The following is a 21,256-nucleotide window of genomic DNA, read 5'->3' as shown; positions in this document are numbered from 1 at the left end:
CAGTATATGACTTTCTGATTACGGGTTTTAAATACATATTTCTTTGCTTCAAAAATTAAATGCATGGTGTCCAGCTGAGTGGACGTTTTTGTAACTCCATGAAAAACCAGTTCATAACAAAATACAAAAATAAATAAATAAATGGCATTGTTTTTTCGTGCCTAAAAAGGAATAAAAACACTCAGGAAAAAAATCCCGAGTAAGGTCCTCAAAATTCATGCATGAAAGGGTTAATGACAGTGTCACTGGAAAGGCCTCTGGTGAACGAATTCCTCCCCCCTGGTGGATTATCTGTGTATTGCATGTATCTAATTGTATACATCAGGTTTTTCATGAAATAAAATATCACCCTGATCACGCAGCGGGCTTCAAAACTCATGTATCAAATATGACACGTTTGCCGTTAGAGGGTTAAGTGTAGTTACCTTGGACCACTTAATCTCAGGAACAGGGTATCCTGATGCTACACAAGGCAGGACTGCATCAGATCCGACTGTCACCTCTTTAGTTTCAGGCAGTGCAGCAATTTGAGGAAGAGCTGTAAAACAAAGGTAGATAAAAGTGATGATGGCTGTGCTGCCGCTATCATTTGTACAAAGGTAAACATCTGCATATGTGACAAAAATAAAAGTTTACTCCCCTCTGTGCACTCACACTGAACGTTTAAGACCACCTGGGACTGGACTGAGCCTACGTCGTTGGTGGCCGTGCAGCGGTACTGTCCGGCATCAGCCTCTGTCACCTGATCAATCTTCAGCATTCCACCCTTCACCATGATGTGAGCGGGCAGAGTCCCACCGACTTTACTCCACTTCACCGTGGGCTCGGGATCGCCAACAGCCTGGCATTCAAACTCCACAGAGTTCCCAATCATAACAGTCTGTACTGAGGTACGCACGTTAATCATCACCTTTGGCAGGGCTGTTGTAAACACAAGGCAAAAACAAAGAGCTGAATAACATTAAACTGGTTTTGCTGAAGTGGTATATATACAGTATATTTGTGTGTACAGACCTTGGATGGTTAGCCTGGCAGTGTCCTGGGCCTGACCATACACACTGCTGGCTCTGCAGATGTAGACGCCTTCATTACTCTGCTCAAGGTTCTCAATCCTTAAAAAGAAAAAAAAAATACACATGAACTTATACTTCCACTGTATTGCTTTGTATTGCATGGATCACTGTTATTTATTTATTAAGTGGGAACTGCAGATGAAAATTAGCACTGACGCTAACTCCAGCATACAGGGTGGGGAAGCAAAATTTACAATATTTTGAGGCAGGGATTGAAAGACAGTGTATGACCAATTAGTTTATTGAAAGTCATGAGAATTTATTTGCCACAAGAAAATTTACATCATAGAAAATGTTTTTATTCTATGTATCCTCCTTCTTTCTCAATAACTGCCTTCACACACTTCCTGAAACTTGCGCAAGTGTTCCTCAAATATTCGGGTGACAACTTCTCCCATTCTTCTTTAATAGTATCTTCCAGACTTTCTCGTAATAGTTTTGCTCATAGTCATTCTCTTCTTTACATTATAAACATTCTTTATGGACACTCCAACTATTTTTGAAATCTCCTTTGGTGTGATGAGTGCATTCAGCAAATCACACACTCTTTGACGTTTGCTTTCCTGATTACTCATATGGGCAAAAGTTTCTGAAAAGGTATGGATAATAGTGTTAGGTATGATTATGACATCAATATATGTTTGGGTTCAAAACAATTGACGTAGTGCCTGCTGAGAAAAAACAACTAAATGTTCAATGTACATTTTGCTTCCCCACCCTGTATTTACATGTTCATACTGAAATGGAATGTATAAAAGTGTTCATTAATGTGCACTGTCCGACCTAAATAAAGATAGATAGATAGATAGATAGATAGATAGATAGATAGATAGATAGATAGATAGATAGATAGATAGATAGATAGATAGATAGATAGATAGATAGATAGATAGATAGATAGATAGATAGATAGATGAATGAATGAAAACAAGCAGTTTTCATTTACAAGTACATGATGTCAAACACTACACATCATAATAACTCATCAAAATGTTAAATATGTTCTTGTCATTGTAATTATTATCCCGTGTATTAGAGCTAGAATGCAGCTAACCCTGATCTTAGTCGTGATAACCACTTAAAATCAGTTATAAAATCTGAGTTTTATCATACTCGTCTTACAATACCACCAAACTCAGGAACTTTATGTCAAAGTCAAAAAAAAAAAATTCATTCATTCTTTCATTTCTAACATGGTTGACTTTTAAAATTTCTATATTTTATTGGTTTATTTAATAGGGACCATGCACATTTATGAACATTGCTGTATGAAAAATACACCTATGTAAATATGCCAGAAAAATAAGTAAAATAACTAACAAATAGTAAAAATAACTACTTTTCATCTGCAGTCCCTAGGCAGGTGACAGAAACACGACAAAAAACAGCCAACATTAATACATCACTCGTTCACTATAAATAAAAAATAAATAAAATAAAATAAATAGAATTCCTACCAAAAACATTAAAAAAGCTTAAGATTATGTAAAATGTATCTGCAAAAGCTGCTAAAAGCGCAAATGTATCCTATATTATATGCAATAACAACTGGAATATGTAATGACTTATTATACAATGTGGAGAAATGTTGCATGTAGGCTGTTTAATATTACAAATGCATGTGTTATTATGAAATTAATATTAAAATGTGTCATCTGTGTAAAACTGGCTTAATATCATGCATTTTAACACATTTAGGACTCTTTTCCAAATGTTTTTTTTTATCATCATCTGTACTAATATATGGTGCGTATGATTCACCTGAGCACTCCGTCCTTGACATGATGGTTTGGAGGAAGGGCACCTCCCTCCTTCAGCCACTCAATTTTAGTTTCGACACCACCTGCAGCAGAACAGGTGAACTCCACAGCGCTGCCCTGAGCCTTCACCTCCACCTGAGGTGATACACGCACTGCCAAGGGAGCTACACACAAGAATAAACATGAGCTGTTCAAGGCCTTGTTGTGGAATGCAAATATCAGTTACACCGTTCATATATAGGGCTGTGCATGTACCATCGTAACTCTAGCAGCATCACCGTTTTCAATGCGTTTTACACTTACAGGGGTTGGACAAAATAATGGAAACACCTTCACCTCAAGATGATAATGCCCCAATCCATACAGCTAGAATTGTTCAAGAATGGCATGAGGAACATTCTAATGAAGTTGAGCATCTCGTATGGCCGGCACAGTCCCCAGACCTCAACATTATTGAGCATTTATGGTCAGTTTTAGAGATTCAAGTAAGATGTCGATTTCCACCGCCATCGTCTCTAAAAGAGTTGGAGGGTATTCTAACTGAAGAATGGCTTAAAATTCCTTTGGAAACAATTCACAAGTTGTATGAATCAATACCTCGGAGAATTGAGGCTGTAATTGCCGCAAAAGGCGGACCTACACCATATTAAATTATATTTTGTTGATTTTTTAAGGTGTTTCCATTATTTTGTCCAACCCCTGTATATCAACCATACTCAGCGGTTATAACTTACATCTGACTGTGACTCTGGCGACTACTTCACTGTTGCCCACTTTGTTGTTGGCCACACATTTGTAGCTCCCAGCATCCTCAGCTGTAGCCAGGTTGATTTGGAGATCTCCTCCGCTAATCTGAGCCCTCGGTGGCAGGTTTCCACCCACCTTCGTCCAAGTGTAGGTCAGGGGAGGAGTACCATGAGCCAAGCACTGCAACCTGATCACCTCCCCAACCCGCACCGCCACATCATCAGGTACGGAGGTGGCATAAGGAGGAGCTAGAGATAGGACAAGAAAAGTCAGATAAAAACACTTATGTTTGTGCAAAAGAGATATGGGTAATGTGAAGTTATTTTATTCAATTGGCAGCCCTTTATAGATTACTTTAATATTAAGTAAGTAGGCAGATGTCCCCCCTTTTTTTAAGTGTGTATGTGTGTGTTCATGTACATGAGCGCAGGTGTGGTGTTCTTGTTCTGACATCACATATATTTATTTATTTATAATTTATTTGCACATCACAAACAGCAGGAGAAAAATTTTAAAACAATTTTCATGCAAGTAACACCATTGTGCAGGAGAGGATAGAAGCCAAAAAAGGGTTATATCAGGGGTGTCAAACATGCAGCCCGGGGGCCAAATCCGGCCCACCAAACGGTCCAGTTCGGCCCCTGGGCTGTTCTTGCCAAGTGCAAAAATTCCGCAGTCTTGAATTGAATTAAGCAAAAATAAAAAATTTAGGTTGAATTAAGGAAAAAATCTAGAATTAAGCCAAAAAAATCTTCAATTAAGACAAAAAAAATCTCAAATTTAGCAAAAAATCTTGAATTAAGCAAAAAAAAAAAAATCTTCAATTAAGCCAAAAAAACCAAAATCTTCAATTAAGTAAAAAAATCTTAAATTAAGCCAAAAAAAAATCTTCAATTAAGGAAAAAACATCTTCAATTAAGGAAAAAAAAAATCTCAAATTTAGCAAAAAATCTTGAATTAAGCCAAAAAAATCTTGAATTAAGTAAAAAAAAAAAAAATCTTGAAATAAGCAAAAAAAAATCTTCAATTAAGTAAAAAAATCTTGAATTAAGCCAAAAAAAATCTAGAATTAACAACTTGAATTATTTTTCTTTGTTTTAGTGCAAAAAATAACATTAAATTATGAAAATATTTCCATTTACAAACTATCTTGTAACAATAAAATGTGAATAATCTGAACAAATATAAACAACCTGAAATGTCTAAAGAAAATTCAGCACAATTTTAACAACATTTCTTCCTGTTCCTCAGTCTTTAGTGTCTTTGTAGATCTGATCCATAATACACATGGAGAAATGAGAAGTTGAGGAATAATACTGTTAAAATTCCACAAAATTTTCTTACGTTTTTTAATTTAAATTTCAGTTTTTCTTTTTTGTTTTTTGGATAGTTTATAAAAGTAAGTCTTTTCATAATTTCATGTTTGTTTGTTTTTTTACACTAAAACAAAGACAAAAATTTGGAGTTGTCATTATTTATAGGTTATTATGTTATTATTTTTGTGGTTCGGCCCACTTCAGATCAAATTTAGCTGAATATGGCCCCTGAACTAAAATGAGTTTGACACCTCTGGCTTATATAAATAAATACTGTATATGACTGTTTTATATTGTCACTGTTCTAATTTTTAAAAAAAAAGAGTTCTAAGAAAAATAAAATTTAACAAGTTAACAGTTGAATAAAAATGTTGAAAATGTGAAAAAAAAGAGACATGGAAAATTAGTAAGGAATTTCTATTCACTACTATAAACTTTTACTTAAAGTTTTTTTTTTTTATTATTACAAAGTACATTAGCAGCAATTCTACTAGCACTTACTTTCTACATCTAGCATAATGGTGACATCAGTGGTGCCCATGTTGTTGGAGGCACTGCAGATGTATTCTCCAGAGTCTTGGCGTCCGACACCAGGAAGAACCAGGGTGTTGTTTACAATCTTGTGTCTCCAAGGCAGAGGAGACCGCAGCTTGGACCAAGTAATTGTAGGAGGTGGGAAACCTACAAATGCAAAGAGGAAAATAAAACTGTCAGCCTGCACTGTTTTTTTTTAATATCTATTTCTATGTTAAAATGTACACGTTAAGGGGGTTTGGACTTTTGTTTAGGAGTTCTGTTGGTGCACCTCTGCAACATAAACACTGGAAAGACAGTTTAAATTGTGGGTCAATGATATGTTGTCATTAATACAGATGGGAAAGCACAGGTTTTTGAGGACATGTTCTGTGAAGACTTTTTCAAGTGCTTGGATTTTATTCCTCGGATACTTGGAGGAAGTTAGATTGGACTAAGGATTATATCTGTATGCCAGTGACTGTCCTCTGCCTCTGCTCCTCTTTCTTTAAGTAAGGACTGGCTAGTTAATCAATCAATAGCTGTTACGCACATCTGAGCCTTTATTTTTGTGTTTCAACATAACTGAAAAATGCAAAGTTAAAATTTAAAAAAAAGAAAAACAGAAAAGGTTTAAATCAGGGGTGTCAAACATGCGGCCCGGGGGCCAAATCCGGCCCGCCACAGGATCCATTCCAGCCCGCGGGATGAATTTGTGAAATGCAAAAATTACACTGAAAATATTTATCATTCTAGTTCAGGTTCCACATTCAGACCAATTCAATCTCAAGTGGGTCAGACCAGTAAAATACGATTATAATAACCTATAAATAATGACAATTCGAAAATTTTCTCTTTATCATTTTACTGTATTTATACTAAAACAAACTATCATTTCTCATAAAAAAAAGAATAACCTGAACAAGTATGAACCTGAATGTCTTAAGATGTGCAATTTTACCAATATTCTGTCTGTTATTAAATGGTTTGTGTATTTGTAGATCCACTTTGATCTGTAAGTTATAATGTACATGTGTAAATGATAAACTGAAGCATAAAACTGTTAAAACTGAAGTTATTTTTCTTAACAAATTTCAGTTTGTTTCTGTTATTCACATTGTTTTAAAGGACAGTCTGTAGATATAAACATTTTTATAATGTAATTTTACTTTTTTCATTCTAAAACATGCAGAAAAGTTTAGAGTTGACATTGTCTGTATATTATTATGTTATTATTTTACTGGTCCGGGCCACTTCAGATCAAATTTGGCTAAATGTGGCCCCTGAACTAAAATAAGTTTGACACCCCTGGTTTAACCCTTTCATGCATGAATTATGAGAACCTTAATTGAGATTTTCTTTCCTGAGTGTTTTTATTCCTCTTTAGGCATGAAAAAAATAATGCGATTGATATTGTTTTTTATGAACCTATTTTTCATGGAGTTGCAAAAATGTCTACTCAGCTGGACACCATGTGTTTAATTTTTGAAGCAAAGAAACATGTATTTACTGATACACTGTGTGAAAACTATGAAATAATTTCTTAAATGTTGTTAATCTGATGTTTTGTCACATTTAACATACTCTATGGAGATTATATGCAAAAAAAAAAAAAATGTTAATGACAGTCTAACAACAATAACAACCGCCTGATTTACACTCAAACATGTTACTGTAAATCAGGTTTATCAAGAACAGCAAAGTTACAGTAATGGTATGAATTGCAGTGTATGGGATGGTGCATAAGTTTCCACTGTCCCAGCCAGCATGTCCATGTCCATGTGGGCCCCAGAAGGGTTACATGTGGGCTGCATATACGGGTCCCATTTGGGTTTGTCCGCAGTTTCCATGGTGGCCCCACATGTGTTTGCCCATATCAGAATCAGAGATCTGAATATATCATATTATTTATTGTTCACACTATTTATCCCACAATATTTATCTTTCATGTCATTTGCGCTACTTCTCAAGTTATTTGCACTACTTAAATTCTGTTTTACAACTATCTTAATTTGCTATACTTTTTATTTTTTAATGTAAATAACTGTGCCTTTTACTGATATTTGTTGTTGTTTTATTGATATTTGTTGTCTGTCTGTAAATTCTTGCACTGAACCTGAGAGCTTTGCCACGATTTCGTTGTACTTGCTACAATGACAATAAAGAGATTCTGATTCTGATTTTGATATGGGCAAACACACGTGGGGCCACCATGGAAACTGCAGACAAACCCACATGGGACCCTTATATGCAGCCCAGTTGTAACCCTTCTGGGGCCCATATAGACATGCTGGCTAGGTGTGTTGGCTGATATAGAACTAAAACAAAAAAATCTTTGAAAATACGATAAGAGAACAGCTGTACAATAGCTGTCTGCTGTAGTGACCACTATGCATTGAAAGGGTTAAATGAATTCCAGCCATAAGAACATTTTAAGCAGATGTACCGTAAGCGTCACAGTGCAGCGTGGTAGTCTGTCCTTCCACTGCAACCATCAGCGGCTCAGTAACAGAGGCTCTGGGTACTGTGGGCAACTGAGGGCCGCCCTCTACAAATACCTCCACCCTCGTCTCAGTGGTGCCTTTGTTATTCCGAGCCACACACACATAAGTGCCACTGTCTTCTGGACGTGCCACAAGAATCTGCACAAAAGACACATCATCAGAATATAGAGTTTCAGATGTTTAATTTGGATGGAGGCAGTTGGATACACAGTTGCTCCACTGATTTTGATCGTGTTATCAAATGTTATCCTGTGCTGGTAAACTGATACAGCGGGTACCTGCATGACTGCATTGGACTCCATGGGCACGGGGCTGCTCAGCATCGTCTTACGGTTACTGTCTAGTCTGTGCCATGACACTGAAAGGCGGGAGTCTCCTGATGCTTGGCATTCCAGGTTGATCGGTTCACCCACCCGGACCCGCACTGGCCCAGCAGGGGTGACAGTGGCCACAATGGTCTCTGAAGGCACATACATATAACACAGGTAAGACCCTCCACCTCATCAACCACTAGAGGGAACTCTTCTCTTGGACATTTGATAGTATGCAAGATTAAAATGTGATATGCCCATCTGAATCCAACTACACTGATCCCTTCATACATGGAACTTACCTCTGACAATCAAAGACACCATGGTTTGAGTGATGCCGAATGGGTTGCTGGCTACACAGCGATAGGCACCATGGTTGTTGGGGCGAACATTAGTTATGGTAATAACAGAACCATCTGGGCTAACTTTGATGTTATCTGTACAGAAAAGAAGCACATGAAACATTATGGAACATCTGTTTGCTGCAGGATATGTGAAATTTAAGTAGATGCAGAAGAGTTTTAGTGTTGTTTTACAGGAAACTCTGCAATGTTTAAAGACAAGCCCATTAATTAGAAGAAAAACATTTAGAAAAGGCTATGATAATGTATAAAATGTATCCCAGAGCAAGGGGTAAATCGAATGTTATATTGAGCAAAGTATTAAAGAAGGATTCTAATGATGCTGATGATGGACGTAGCTCAGGGAGGAAGTAGTCTTGCTTCTATGTCAGATTTCTTTAGAGTTGTGTGAAAATGGTGGCATGAATATGAGTTGAAGCACAGTTCAGTGTTCAAGATGTGAGTCCAGTTTGGTTGGCTTATGGAAAGTTTGGCTGAAAACTGTGTGTTTTAGAGTTTGCTGCAAGTCTGAGAACAAGCTGAATAAAAGGATCCCTGTGAAAAGGTGTTTCATATCCTATGAACTTTCAAAGATAAACCTCTGTAACACTGAGTTATATATAAATGCAAATGTGAATCTAGGGATGATGGTTTCGATCACATTAAGATAAGATAAGATATAAGATAAGATATTCCTTTATTGATCCCACAATGGGGAAATTCACAGTGTTAACAGCAGCATAAAACATACACATACACATACACATAAAACAAACAGTCATATAAGTTTGAATAAAAGAAAAGTGTTTTAAAAAGGAGAGTGCAAATATGGTTTGGTATGTAGTGCAATAGTTATAAATATAGAAAAAAATATATATAAATATGGATTTGAATATATATATACAACATAGATGGAATGGAGGCATTAGCAGAATGAACTGCATATCCTATATCCTCCTAAGACCCAGTAAGTAAACATTTTCGCCATTTTACATTAAATAATTGCCTTAATTGGAAACAGCCAAGGTTCTTATAGTTTAGGATTTTTCATTATAGTTTAGTTTTATTTAGTTTTGACTTTTTTTTTCTCTAATTCAGTTAGTTTTAATTCGTTTTTAGAGCAGGTTTGCTAGTTTTTATTAGTTTTCATTTTTTTCTAAATGCTTAGTTTTAGTTAAGTTTTAGTATTAATTGTAGTTTTGTCATATCTTTTCTCTTCTTCTCCATCGTATTCAAATAAATCCCAGACAGGATTCTGCTACTTTCTCCCAACTTTAGTCTCCATGTTTCCAGGTAGAGTGGGGACCAGAAGACGACTGGAAACTACAAGTGACGAGAAGTGACGGACCGTCAAGTGTCATATGGTGACAGCAGATAAAATTGCTAGAGTGAAATAAATCGCTTTTGTATCAATCCGACATTGACAAAGACGAAAACGAAGGGAATTTTATCCATAATTTTTATCCGTTTTAGTTAGTTTTGTAAACACACAATACAGTTTTTTTCTTTTAATTACAGTTTTTATTTATTTCAGTTAACGAAAATATTTTTTCAGTTCTAGTTTTCGGCATTTTGTTAGTTTTTTTTAACGATAATAACCTTGGAAACAGCATGATTCAACAGTTTTTTCAGATACATTTTTTTAAATATAATGTCCTTTTCAGTGAACATTTTGTAATTATTTATTTTAAAGTAAAGCTGTGAAACTCTTGTCCACTACAGAGGACAAAAATGCATTGCAGGGCCTCAGGAGGATATGTGTGGACTGTATTTTTAATTTGTAGAATAAAAGCAAAATATCAGAAATATTTGCTTTTTTTTTTTTTTTCTCTCAGATGTATTTTTTTTTACCTGCCATGGGCTGGTTGTTGGCTGCTTTCCACTCCAGTCTGACGGGCTCAGCTCCACTGTACACCTTACACCTGAAGCTGACAGACTCTCCCACTCTTACTGCAGCGGTGTGGGGTTCAGTTCCAATGATTGGACTCTGAAGACCTGCAACATAAACTAGAGGTTTAGGCTGTAAATGAATTTTTATTTGAATGTTTCACTTCATAGCTTGCTATTCACACAAAGTAATAAATTACTTTACAATGCGGCCACGGGCTACACTGGCAGTACTGTAAGAATTTAAGCATCACTGAAGTCCAGGAAGGAGGGAATGAGGATGAGATCATGGGACATTAGCAGGGAAAATCATTCAATCTGAGGTCACACTGGGCTACACTGGAAAGTACATTCATGAAGTAAGCCACTGTTAGTCTGAGAACAACACCCTGCCATGTAATGCACTGCCCTTAATGTGTTTCTTTATGCCTCTGACTGAAGCTCCCATCCTGTATAATTTCCTTACTGACTGTCAAGATTAATCAACTGTGCACAGCAGAGCTTCCTAGGAAAAGCTGAAGAAAGAATAAATGACCTCTTTGTTATTTACACTTCTTTTTTTTTTATCAATCTACGAAGCAGGGCGCTATATATAAAGCAGGGGTCTCAAACTCATTTTCTTTCAGGGGCCACATTCAGCCCGATTTGATCTGAAGTGGGCCAGACCAGTAAAATAATAGCATAATAATCTATAAATAACGACAACTCCAAATTTTTATCTATGTTTTAGTGAAAAAAAACCCCCATTAAATTATGAAAATACTTACTTTTATAAACTATCCAAACAAAAAAGATGGGAATAACCTGAAAAAACTGTAATTTCTTAAGAAAAATAAGTGCAATTTTAACAATATTATGCCTCAACTTATCATTTATACATGTGCATTATGGATCGGATCTACAAAGACACTGTTCGTCCATCAGTCTGAATGACGACATTGACTTCAGTTTTTGTGGGTCCTGGAGTTTCTTGTCAGACCTTTTTTTGCCCTGAAGTATCTCCAACAAAGACACTAAACACAGTAACATGCAGAAAATTGTTAAAATTGTGCTTAATTTTCTTTAGACATTTCAGGTTGTTCATATTTGTTCAGGTTATTCACATTTGATTGTTACAGGGTAGTTTGTAAATGTAAGTATTTCCATAATTTAATATTTTTTTGCACTAAAACAAAGACAAAAATTTGAAGTTGTCATTATTTATAGTCATAGTGTGATATTTTTTCACATCAAACCGAGAAGAAAATATAGAGTTATTATTTTTTGTACGTTATTCTGCTGTTATTATTTTACTTGAGATCATATTGGTTTATATGTGGAACCTCAACTACAATGAGTTCAACAGCCTTGACTGTGGAATTTTTGCACTAATATTGCACTTAAATTTATCCCACGGGCCGGATTGGAACCTTTGGCGGGCCGTGTTTGGCCCCCGGGCCGCATGTTTGAGACTCCTGGCCTAAAGTTACCAACTTACGTGAAGAAGATGAGGTGACGGATACAGAGACAGAGGCCTGGCGGATTTGAGGGCCTGGGTTTCCGGGGTAACTCTGCACCTGACAAATATACTCCCCAGAGTCCTCAGGAGTCGCTGACAAGATCCGCAGTTGGTTTCCCAAAACCTGGACAGAACACACAAGGTAGAGTCACAGAGTTCAGATGAAACTGACACCATATTGAAGCATCTGCCAGTTAATTCTGCCAGCAGTCACTCATAGGTTTTCATGTGTTTTTGATCTACCTGGTGATTGGAGGAGAGGCGTCCACTGGCTCTAGTCCACGTGACCTGGGGTGGAGGACTTCCAGGGGCAAAGCAGTTAAGCTCCAGATTCTGGCCCTCCTGGACATCTGCTATAGATGGTTGGATGGTGACAGCTGATAATACATGGTCCGCTGTAACAACACAAACACATGACCCCTATCAAGATTCACTCAAAGAGCCAATCCAATCCAACTTTATTTGTCAATCACTTTAAAACAACCACAGTGGACCAAAGTGCTGTACAGAAAAATAAATAAAAACCAAAATAACAGAGCAAAACACAAGATTAGATTAACCCTTTCATGCATAGTGGTCACTCCAGTGGACAGTTATTCTCCAGCTGTTCTCTTATATATTCATGGGTTTTGTTGTTTTAGTTCCATATCAGCCGACACAGTGGACGCTCATGCATCATCCCATACACTGACATTCATACAATTATTGTAACTTTGCTGTTCTTGATAAACCTGATCTGCACTAACATGTTTTAGAGTAAATATATTGCCAATTTTAATTAGTCTGTAATTAACAGTTTTCTGAAACAAAAAAGTTTGTTTTGTTTTTGGCATATCCTCCTGAGACCCAGCAATGCATTTTGTCCTCTATAGGGGACAAAAGTTTGACAGTTTAACTTAAATGTCGTCCATTGTAAAGGACATTCCATCAAAAAAATCAATCAATAAATAAAAAGGATTTTAAAAATGTGTCTGAAAAAACTGTTGCATTATGCAGTTTCCAATCAAGACAATTTTTTAGTGTACAAAAGCTAAAATTGTCAGTTTCCTGGGTCTCAGGAGGATATTATCTTCATGAAATGAGCAATAACTAGTATTTGAGTATGATCAAATGTGAGAAAACATCAGATTAACAGCATTAAAAATGTTTTTATTTTTATAGTTTTCACACAGTATATCACTTTCTGATGATGAGTTTTAAATACATGTTTCTTTGCCTCAAAAATTAAACACATGGTGTCCAGCTGAGTGGACATTTTTGTAACTCCATGAAAAATAAATTCATAAGAAAAAAAATTCAACTGCATTGCTTTTATCATGCCTAAAGAGGAATAAATTCACTCAAGAAAAAAATATTGACTAAGGTTGTCATAATTCATGCATGAAAGGGTTAAAAACATAGAACTGTAAAAAAAAAAAAAAAAAAAAAAGAAAAATGAATAAATATATAAATAAATAAAAATACAGAGGAATAGATAAAGCCTAAATAAAAGAATAAAATACAAGAATAGATTAACCCTTTCATGCATGCATTATGACAACCTTAATAAAAATTGTTTTTCCTGTTTTTATTCCTCTGTAGGCATGAAAAAAAAAACAATGTGATTAAGTTTTTTTCTATGAACCTATTTTTCATGGAGTTACAAAATCATGCCTTTAATTTTAGAAGCAAAGGAACATGTATTTACTGATATACTGTGTGAAAACGATGAGATAAAAACATTTTTAATGCTGCTAATCTGATGTTTTCTCACATTTTAACAATACCTGTGTGGAGATAATATGCAAAAAAACAAACAAACAAAAAAAAACCCTTTTTGTTAAAGAAAAAAAACCCAAAAACAAAACTGTTAATTACAGTTTAATAACAATTAGAATTTTTTTTTTTTTACAGTCAAACATACTGCATACTGCAGATCAGGTTTATCTGGAACAGCAAATTTACAGTAATGGTATGAAAACTGCAGTGTATGGGATGATGCATGAGCGTCCACTGTGTTGGCTGATATGGAACTAAAACAACAAAACCCATAAATATATAAGAGAACACCTTTGAACAGCTGTCCACTGTAGGGACCACTATGCATGAAAGGGTTAAAACAGGGGTGTCAAACATGCGGCCCGGGGGCCAAATCCGGCCGGCCAAAGGATCCAATCCGGCCCACGGGATGAATTAGTGAAATGCAAAAATTACACTGAAGATGTGAACAATCAAGGATGTTAAAATAATTTTAAGTCAGTTTCATCTGAAGTGGGTCAGACCAGTAAAATACTATCATAATAAACTATAAATAATTAAAACCACAATTTTTTCTCTTTGTTTTAGTGTAAAATGAAGTAAAATTACACAAATGTTAATATTTATAGACAAGCATTTTACAAAAAATGTGAAAAACCTGAATAAATATGAACAATCTGAAATGTCTTAAGAGAATTCAGTGTAATTGTACCAATATTCTGTCTGTTATTAAATACTTTGTGTATTTGTAGATCTACTGTGATCCGTAAGCTGAGAAGCTGAGGCCAAATAATGGCATAAATTGTTAAAAATTGCACTTTTTTTCTTAATAAATTTGATTTTGGTCATGATTGTTCATGATTTTCCACATTTTTTTAAAGGATAGTTTGTAGGTGTAAAAATTTTTAACAGTATACAGTAATTTTACTTCTTTTCACTCTAAAACATAGAAATTAGACATACACATTTTGGAATTGATATTATTGTGATATTATTGTGTTATTATTTTAATCATCACCGGCCCACTGCAGGTCATATTGGGCTGTATGTGGCCCCTCCCTGAACTAACATGAGTTTGACAGCCCTGGGTTAAAACATAAAAAGCTGTACAATTAAAAAAAAAAAAAACAACAAATAAGAACAATATAGCAATACCAAATAAAACAACTGAATAAAAATAATACATCCAAACATCTCATGTGGTTTCAGAAGCCAAGGTTGAAAAGATGGGTTTTAAGAAGGGATTTAAAAACAGACAGAGTGGAGGCCTGTCTGATATGGAGAGGCAGATTGTTCCAAAGTTTAGGACCAAAGATGCAATATATATGTCGAGGCCCAAAACGGAATCTGGCCCGATTCAGAATCGGGCCGGGCCAGAATGGAATTCTATTCTAGGCCGGCCTAGAATGGAATCCTGCTGCTATAATGTTATTTTTATACCATGTTTAATGCAAATGATCTAAATTATTACAAAAATCAATACATGGAATTTGCAAATATGTGAAAAAAAAAATGAAACTAACAACATTTTAATTGTAAACTATAATACACTTTATTTACAAATAGAACCTAGTGGTACTCCCCACCAATATATGGTACAGTGAAATCGACTGAAATTGACAATAGTTACTCAAGGTATGTAAGACTGAAAATGTAAAATTATGACAAATGATGGAATTATGGATCATTTGCATTAAACATGGTATAAAAATAACATTATAGCAGCAGGATTCCATTCTAGGCCGGCCTAGAATAGAATTCCATTCTGGGCCGGCCCGATTCTGAATCGGGCCAGATTCCGTTTTGGGCCTCGACATATACAAGCAGAAGTCTGTGAAACAAAGGTGCACTGGTTCTGTTGAGACACAGAGCCACCATGTTTTCACCATCTCACCTTTAAGCACAGTGACTTTGATCGGAGCACTGTTCGATCCAATACTGTTGCTACCAACGCACATGTAAGTGCCCGAGTCAGAAATCTTGATGTTTGGAATTAGCAGAGTACCGATGTCGGTGCGGTCCATACGAGCCTGGGGGGCACACACCAGCCAGGGAAAGGGTTAAAATAGTCACTCCAGTTGAATGTTTATTATTCATCAGATAGCTATAATTTGCCAGTATATACACACTGCAATGCATTACATTTCAAAGATAATTCTACTCAAATATACACGTACAGACTAACATGTAAAGCACATCACTTACCTCTTATATCATTTTCCTTGAAGAAGCACAAATACATGGCTGACATTGTGACATTAAGTGATCACTAGCTAAAGGCAACACAGAAAGCACTACAGCATAGATCTTTAAGACAAGACAACACTTGTTAAGACTACAGTTCAATCTTTCTGTGATTTGATTTGCTGATTATGATTTCTATGACAGTGTACTTTGTGCATGAAACTGTGCACAAAGTAGAGACTGAATTTCTACAATGATTGGTGGGGTTATTGGTTAATATGTAATGATAAGCGATATTAAATTTACTATGATTATTATTATCTTGACAGCAGCTTGAAAGCAGGTACTGGTTGTGTTGCGTTGGCAGGGATTATTCAATATTACCTGAGAAATGTGGACAGTAGGGATGTAACGATATGAAAATTTCATATCATGGTTATTGTGACCAAAATTATTATGGTTATTATTATTATTATTATCGCGGTATTGTTGAAATTGGGCTCAAAATGTTCAAAAAGTACTTAAACGCACTGAAATAGTTTAACCAAGTTGTATTATTAAAAAAGCAACAAAAAAAAAAATAATAATAATAATAATAATTGGTGCAATGTACTTTCTGTTGGCAGAAACATTCAAATATTAACCCTTAGTGGTTTGAGCCTATTTTGGCTGTTTTTCAGTTTTTTTTAATATACTATATACAAAAATGTTTACTATACCCATGTTTGGTATCTTTTTTTTTCAGCACAACTTCATTTATATCAATTGCCTATTTTTTTTTTCACTTTAACCTATTGTATCAACATAAAAGGCCAGAAAACACAAAAAAATATTTTAAATCTGATTTGAAAAATGTATATACTTAGTTGCATAAATACCACAAAGATGCTTAACGAACCTTTTCAAAGACTTTAAAAGTGAATATTGGTTCCAAATATTAGGTATAGAAAATTAAAATTGTAATAAATTAAAACTATATTCAAATATTTGACATAAAAGCAGATCTTTACATAGGCGTTTTCTCCGGAAAGGTGCGGTAATCAAACACGTTTATCATGATAATTAGAATTTAAACGGTAATGCTAACCGTTGGCAATTTTACCGCGGTTTATCATTATACCGGTAATCGTTACATCCCTAGTGGACAGAACCATAGAATACCTGAGAGTCAATTTCAAGAAGCAAAAACCTGCATTAAATACTAAAAATGTCTGGTCCGTGGGCAATCAACACTTGACTTGTTTGTACACTACATCACATGGCACTCAGAGGCGCAGCAAGGCTGAAAATGAGCTTTTATAAAGTTTGGAAACACCTCAGAGGGGAGGGGAATCAGGAGGGGAGGGTCTGGGTGGGATTACTGTATCCGGGGGGTGTTGGGGCATCCGTGGACAAAGCTGCTTAGCTCCAGCCCATTCAACCATGAGGGAGGCTAAACCGAGCAGTGGCTGAGGCGGGCCCTGGCTCAATGTGTGTCTGAACCCATTGATGAGTTTTCAAAGCAAGCCGTTTGCTAGAGCATACAGAATTTCTGCGTGGTCGCACGGCAGAGCACGGCTCCCCCTGGGAAAGGCTGACACAACGCAGTGGCTCTTTGAGGCAGAACTAAACAGGCCCCGGAGCCCTGGGTGAGCCGAGGAGGGCTGCGCACAAACCAGACTTACCCAAGCCCGCCTGGAGGCAGGGGGGCAGCGGGATGTGCCTGGCATGGAGCAAAATATGTCTGGAATACCTACAGTACCTACTGTGTACTCAGTCCTGTTAATACACTCTATGGCAGGGGTGTCAAACTCATTTTAGTTCAGGGGCCACATTCAGCTAAATTTGATCTGAAGTGGGCCGAACCAGTAAAATAATAACATAATAACCTGTAAATAATGACAACTCCTAATTTTTGTCTTTGTTTTAGTGTAAAAAACCCCCATTAAATTATGAAAATACTTACTTTCATAAACTATCAAAAAAAACAAAAACAAAAAAACTGAAATTTAAATTAAAAAATGTAAGAAAATTTAGTATTTAGTAATATTGTTAAAATTTAATATTTTAACAATATTAGTCCTCCACTTCTCATTTGTCCATGTGCATTATGGGTCAGATCTACAAAGACACTAAACATTGAGGAACAGGAAGAAAAGAGTTGAAATTGGGCTGAATTTTCTACAGACATTTCAGGTTGTTCATATTTGTTCAGATTATTCACATTTTATTGTTACAGGACAGTTTGGAAATGTAAATATTTTCATGGTTCAATGTTATTTTTTGCACTAAAACAAAGAAAAAAAAATTAAGTTGTTAATTCTTTATTGTTTTTTGGCTTAATTCAAGATTTTTTTTATTTAATTGAAGATTTTTTTTTGGCTTAATTCAAGATTTTTTGCTAAATTTGAGGGTTTTTTTTGGCTTAATTGAAGATTTTTTTTTTTTTACTTAATTAAAGAGTTTTGTTTTTGGCTTAATTCAAGATTTTTTTTTTTTTTTTTTTACTTAATTTAAGATTCTTTTTTTGGCTTAATTCAAGATTTTTTCCTTAATTCAAGCTAATTTTTTTTTTGCTTAATTCAATTCAAGACTGTGGAATTTTTGCACTTGGCAAAAACATCCCAGGGGCCGAACCGGACCCTTTGGCGGGCCGCATTTGGCCCCCAGGCCGCATGTTTGACACCCCTGCTCTATGGGATGATGAATCAACTGAGTGCTGAGAGCCCAAAGGTCAAGGATGGGATGATGGACATTACAAAACGTAGACTTATGGAACACTGTCACTAATACAAAACAACATAAAAACAAGCACTGCAAGCAAGTACACTAAAACTCAACCAGACTGCACTAGTTGGTTTTAATATATTTGACACCAGCGCTAAATGAACGCGGTGAGCAGCTGTGGTAAATTAATGGGGTTTACAAGGTGAGAATGACATGAAGGACACGTATGATGCATGCACTTAGTGGACAGTGTGAGAAGACACGGTGGTCATTAGAGGACAATGATGGTGAACTACGAGACATGACAGACAGACAGCGGACAGATGGACAGACCTGCAGCTCCTCAATACGTCTCTGTAACACATCGAGACTGTTGCTTTTAAACTGATGGAAACCATGAGAGGGAATGGCCTGAGCAAACGTCAGAACGGGGCGGGAAGGAGACAAACAGAAGGGAGGGAAAAATAAAAGTAACATGTCAAAATGCGGAAATATTCATCAAAACTGCCACAGTATGATGAAAATCCTTTTGGGACCGGACCTGAGGTGTAAGATAGAGATATTACACCAGGATTATGACTTTAATCGTGTTGAAGTTTTCAGTTCAGGTACCGAACAGCGGTAGGTTTCTCACCTGTGGAGGGACTTGTCCTCCATTCTTCAGCCAGGTGAGCCTCGGAGTAGGTGATCCTGACGCTCTGCAATACAACCTCAATGTGTCACCTTCATGGACTTCAACGTTTTGGGGACTGACTTGAACTTGGGGCTGCGTGCCTAGACCACTTGGATTAGACTCTGACAGCGGAAAAATATATTAATATCAACCGCTTTTAAAAGTGCTGCGTTTTCCACATAGTCCGCATAAACACAGAGCATACTTTGGACAAAGAGGGACACTCTTGCTGTGTGTTCGCCGTGTGTGTTCAGGGCCTTGCAGGTGTAATCGCCCTCATCAGCCTGGTCCACTGAGGTGAAGGTCAGGACACCACCTTGGACAACAGCTCTAGGACTCATCCTGCTTCCTGGACCCCCTGGAGAGTAACAATCACACTGTAATAATCTGTCATCACATACAAGCAAAAACACATCTGTATTTTGGAAGATGGGCCTTTTCAGAGTTATATAAAGTAGGAACTGATGCCAAGGAAAACTTTATTATTTATTAGCATACAGGGTGGGGAAGCAAAATTTACAATGAACATTTAGTTGTTTTTTTCTCAGCAGGTACTACGTCAATTGTTTTGAAACCAAACATATACTGATGTCATAATCATACCTAACACTATTATCCATACCTTTTCAGAAACTTTTGCCCATATGAGTAATCAGGAAAGCAAACGTCAAAGAGTGTGTGATTTGCCGAATGCACTCGTCACACCAAAGGAGATTTCAAAAATAGTTGGAGTGTCCATAAAGACTGTTTATAATGGAAAGAAGAGAATGACTATGAGCAAAACTATTACGAGAAAGTCTGGAAGATACTATTAAAGACGAATGGGAGAAGTTGTCACCCCAATATCTGAGGAACACTTGCGCAAGTTTCAGGAAGTGTGTGAAGGCAGTTATTGAGAAAGAAGGAGGACACATAGAATAAAAACGTTTTCTATTATGTAAATTTTCTTGTGGCAAATAAATTCTCATGACTTTCAATAAACTAATTGGTCATACACTGTCTTTCAATCCCTGCCTCAAAATATTGTACATTTTGCTTCCCCACCCTGTATACTTCAGTAATCACTCATTAACCCTTTCATGCACGAATTATGAGAACCTTAATCAAAATTTTTCCTGAGTGTTTTTATTCTTCTTCAGGCATGAAAAAACACAATGCGATTGAAAATTTTCTTCTGAAAAATACATTTAAAAAAATAAAATAAAAATAATTGAACAAATTTAAAAAATACATAAAAAAAATAATAATGAAAAAAAAAAAAAATCTTATGGACCAATTTTTCATGAAGTTGCACAAATATCCACTCAGCTGGACACCACATGTTTAATTTTTGACGCACAGAAACATGTATTTACTGATAAATTGTGTGAAAACTATGGGGAGGGCTTTGTGATTCTGGGGGTTTATGCTCAGAAGAGATCTACATAATGTTACCAATTCATGTCAGAAAAGATACGTAGTGTCTTAAAACTTTAATAAAGATATGTGTGGAAAAAAAACAAAACAACGAAAACAACAAAATCCGTGAATATAGAAGAGAAAAGCTGTAGAATAGCTGTCCACTGTAGTGACCAGTATGAATGAAAGGGTTAATGCTTTGTTCTGTACAACTATATTTTACATCTATGCCATTAACAGTTATGGCCTAATAACGTCCCAATGTTTTCCTTATCAAACAGTTGTGATGCTGCAGAACTTGTGCATAATTTTGGATCAATATGCTTTTATCAGTATGGCCTTTAGCCCTACTGGCCCGAAAAAATTATATTAATATTCATCTACTATAAAAATATAATAAATCAGAACAATGGATGTTTTTTTCAACTTTTGCTCAAAGTTTAGACCCTAATGTTAATAAAAGTACATCAAAAGTGTATTTTAATGCAAACTTTAATGTTCAAATATGATTTTTAATCTTTGTGGGGTGAAATATACGCTATTAAAAATCTCCGACACCAACTATTAATTTATGCATATCATCGTCAATCCAGACGAAAAAAAAAAAA

The 21,256-nt window shown here is 35.9% G+C and overlaps 1 protein-coding gene across 8 annotated transcripts in view; it reads right to left on the bottom strand.

The window, feature by feature from the left end:
• The window catches only part of hspg2 (heparan sulfate proteoglycan 2), a 122,342-nt gene that overhangs the window by 26,044 nt on the left and 75,042 nt on the right, over positions 1–21,256 (bottom strand). For 7 of the 8 annotated variants that reach the window (XM_030139143.1, XM_030139146.1, XM_030139147.1 and 4 more), the window contains 16 exons: positions 19,456–19,608; positions 19,212–19,372; positions 18,911–18,988; positions 15,582–15,717; positions 12,194–12,345; positions 11,930–12,074; positions 10,417–10,560; positions 8,527–8,661; positions 8,192–8,373; positions 7,856–8,051; positions 5,398–5,577; positions 3,568–3,828; positions 2,835–2,997; positions 1,015–1,112; positions 655–921; positions 426–538 (listed from right to left, as the gene is read on the bottom strand). In XM_030139143.1, coding sequence (XP_029995003.1) covers positions 426–538; positions 655–921; positions 1,015–1,112; positions 2,835–2,997; positions 3,568–3,828; positions 5,398–5,577; positions 7,856–8,051; positions 8,192–8,373; positions 8,527–8,661; positions 10,417–10,560; positions 11,930–12,074; positions 12,194–12,345; positions 15,582–15,717; positions 18,911–18,988; positions 19,212–19,372; positions 19,456–19,608 — 2,564 coding nt within the window. The remainder of the gene's footprint in view (positions 1–425; positions 539–654; positions 922–1,014; positions 1,113–2,834; positions 2,998–3,567; positions 3,829–5,397; positions 5,578–7,855; positions 8,052–8,191; positions 8,374–8,526; positions 8,662–10,416; positions 10,561–11,929; positions 12,075–12,193; positions 12,346–15,581; positions 15,718–18,910; positions 18,989–19,211; positions 19,373–19,455; positions 19,609–21,256) is intronic. The other variant, XM_030139150.1, reaches the window with a different exon arrangement.

This window comes from Sphaeramia orbicularis, chromosome 7, assembly GCF_902148855.1.
Source record: "Sphaeramia orbicularis chromosome 7, fSphaOr1.1, whole genome shotgun sequence".
NCBI classification, from domain to species: domain Eukaryota; kingdom Metazoa; phylum Chordata; class Actinopteri; order Kurtiformes; family Apogonidae; genus Sphaeramia; species Sphaeramia orbicularis.
The sequence above is the reverse complement of the archived record's forward strand: the minus strand, read 5'-3'. Positions and strand labels throughout refer to the sequence as shown.